Source organism: Mandrillus leucophaeus, unplaced genomic scaffold (genome assembly GCF_000951045.1).
Source record: "Mandrillus leucophaeus isolate KB7577 unplaced genomic scaffold, Mleu.le_1.0 Scaffold1018, whole genome shotgun sequence".
Lineage (NCBI taxonomy): Eukaryota > Metazoa > Chordata > Mammalia > Primates > Cercopithecidae > Mandrillus > Mandrillus leucophaeus.
Genome location: NW_012098299.1, coordinates 363746 through 366833, shown reverse-complemented (window position 1 = coordinate 366833; position 3088 = coordinate 363746). Strand labels below are relative to the sequence as shown.

Genomic DNA, 3088 nt, shown 5'->3' with positions numbered 1-3088 from the left:
CCCAGCTACTCAGGAGGCTGAGGCAGGAGAATCGCTTGAACCCAGGAGGCGGAGGTTGCAGTGAGCTGAGATTGTGCCGCTGCACTCCAGCCTAGGCAATGAGTGAAACTCTGTCAAATAAATAAACAAAAAAATAAAACATCAGTATGAAAGAAAAATTAACTTATCAAAGAAAACAGAGAAGTCCAAGATGAGTAAGAATCAGATCTGAAGATCTAAAAGGAAAAACACATTGATATCAGAGACTATTTGTTCTCAATACCCTTAATGTGGATCAGTACACCCATTAGCTGATCTGCTAGTTAAATCAACATTCAATCCTTATTTATTTAAAATATCTCTGTACTGTTATTGAAGTACTTTCCTCCCCTACAAGGGTAATAGAATTTACCAACATAGTAAATTATTTGTTTTTAAAGTCTAAGTAGGCCAGCTTTGGTGGCTCACGCCTGTAATCTCAGCACTTTGGGAGGCCAGGACGAGCCCAGGAGTTTGGAACCAGTCTGAGCAACATGGCAAAACCTCATCTTTATGAAACACAAACAGAAAAAATTAGCCAAGTGTGGTGGTGCACACCTGCAGTCCCAGCTACTCAGGAGGTCGAGGTGGGAGGATCACCTGAGCCCCCTGGGGATGTCGAGGCTACAGTGAGTAATGATCAAGCCATTGCACTCCAACCTGGACAACAGAGCCACATCCTGTCTCAAAATAAATAAATAAGTAAATAAAAAGTCTAAAGGAACCAGTTGTTTTAAAAATCTTAGTTAATGGTCAAAGTATGCCTTAGGCCTGCAAAATGCAATGTAAATAATTAAAAATAGACTTACTTTCAGTTTTATGTAAAATCAAAATTCTACATTACCATCTTCTGATTATGACTTGTGTAAGCGCACTCTGATGAGTTTATGTAGTCTAGTGTACAGGAGAATTAGGTCCAACATTTACTACTGAGAATAGCATGAACTGGCATAAACTCCAGTCTTACTAACCCATCTCATGTGTTATTATCACTCAGTATAAATGACTGTAGAAAAATAATAGAAGATACCATAATATCCATACATTTACAGAAGCAGTAATTGTAGCCTCCCGTTAATGTCACATTCTATCCTTATGCTCTGCTCACATCCTTACCCACAGTATGTTAGAAATATCTTTCAGCAATACTTATACACTGTTAGTGGGAGTCTAAATTAGTTTAACCATTGTGGAAGACAGTGTGGTGATTCCTCAAAGACCTAAAGACAGAAATACCATTTGACCCAGTAATTTCAGTACTGTGTATATACCCAAAGAAATATAAATCATTCTATTATACAGACACATGCATCCGTATGTTCGTTGCAGTACTATTCACAATGGCAAAGACATGAAATCGACCTAAATGTTCATCAGTGATAGAAGAATGGATAAAGAAAATGTGGTATATATACTCCATCGAATATTATGCAACCATGAAAAAGAACAAGATCATGTCCTTTGCAGGGACATGGATGGAGCTAGAGGCCATTATCTTTAGCAAACTAACGCAGGAACAGAAAACCAAATACCCCATGTTCTCATTTATAAGTGGGAGCTAAATGATGACAACACATGCACACACAGAGGGGAACAACACACACCAGGGCCTTTCAGAGGGTGAATGGTGGGAGAAGGGACAGGATCGGGAAAAACAACTGATAGGTACTAGGCTTAATACCTGAGTGATGAAATAATCTGTACAACAAACCCCCATGACATAAGTTTACCTGTGTAACCAACCTGCACTTAAAAGTTAAAAGTTAACAGACAAACAAACAAATGTACCTTTGAAAGCATCACGGGGATTCCCTGCTAAAGAATTCTTTTATGGGCTGGGCATGGTGGCTCACTCCTGTAATCCTAGCACTTTGGGAGGCCGAGGTGGGTGGATCATTTGAAGTCAGAAGTTCGAGACCAGCCTGGCCAACATGGAAATCCCGTCTCTACTAAAAGTACAAAAATTAGCTGGGCATGGTAGTGCATGCCTGGGAAAGAATCTGTACAAACAAACTCCTCATGACACAAGTTAACCTATGTAACAAACCTGCGCTTGTACCCCTGAACTTAAAATAAAAGTTAAAACAAACAACAAACAAACAAACGTATCTTTGAAAGCATCACAGGGATTCCCTACTAAAGAATTCTTTTATGGGCCAGGCATGGTGGCTCACTCCTGTAATCCTAGCACTTTGGGAGCCTGAGGCAGGCAGATCACTTGAGGTCAGGAGTTCAAGACCAGCCTGACCAACATGGTGAAAACCCATCTCTATTAAAAATACAAAAATAAGCTGGGCGTGGTGGTGCGTGACTATAATCCCAGCTACTCAGGAGGCTGAGGCAGGAGAATCACTTGAACCAGGGAGGCGGAGGTTGCAGTGAGCCAAGATTGCCCTGCTGCACTCCAGCCTAGGTAACAGAGCAAAACTCCATATCCAAAAAAAAATAATAATAATTCTTTTACTTACCATCCTTTAATTTTTCTGTAAATATAACATTTCTTGTGCAGGAGAACTTTTACAGGAACCCAGATCAGTAGAGTCACTAACGCAACATAGGCAATAGAACAGGAGACGATCAGCCAGTAAGGTGTGTTATCAGATCTAGCCATTGCTCCCTGGTAGGCGGTGGCAAACTGTTCCGTGATCACCAGTGTGGGGATGGAGAAAGCAGCAAACTCTAGGACCTCAAAAACCACGAACTTAATGAGCCTTCCAGAAGCCATCCCGAGGAAAGGCAAGCTGCCAAGGACCTGGGACTCCCTCTTTGACTGTGGGCAGCATACGGACCCACAGATACTGAACTGGGATCAAGTTCCTTGTCCTCGGATCGCTAACCAGTGACTTTTTATTCTTTTATTGACCCTCACATGGTTCAATGATCTCCTAACTTAACAACCGTGGTCTCTTAAAGGAACAGGGCCATTGTGGAAGTGATCACTCAACATATTTGCACATCCATTATTAGAAGTCAAATGAACTTTAGAGCATGCCTCAAAGCACGAGTAAAAGCAGGGTTTTAAAAAGGTGTTTATTGCTAATATTAGCACAAAACCATTTGTGTAATAGTC

At 41.0% G+C, this 3088-nt stretch overlaps 1 protein-coding gene across 1 annotated transcript in view; it reads right to left on the bottom strand.

The window, feature by feature from the left end:
• Nucleotides 1-2743, bottom strand: part of TMEM236 (transmembrane protein 236) — a 50883-nt gene extending 48140 nt beyond the window's left edge. The window contains exon 1 of the mRNA XM_011976570.1: nucleotides 2487-2743. Within this exon, the coding sequence (XP_011831960.1) occupies nucleotides 2487-2743 (257 nt within the window). The remainder of the gene's footprint in view (nucleotides 1-2486) is intronic.
• Nucleotides 2744-3088: the final 345 nt, after the last annotated feature.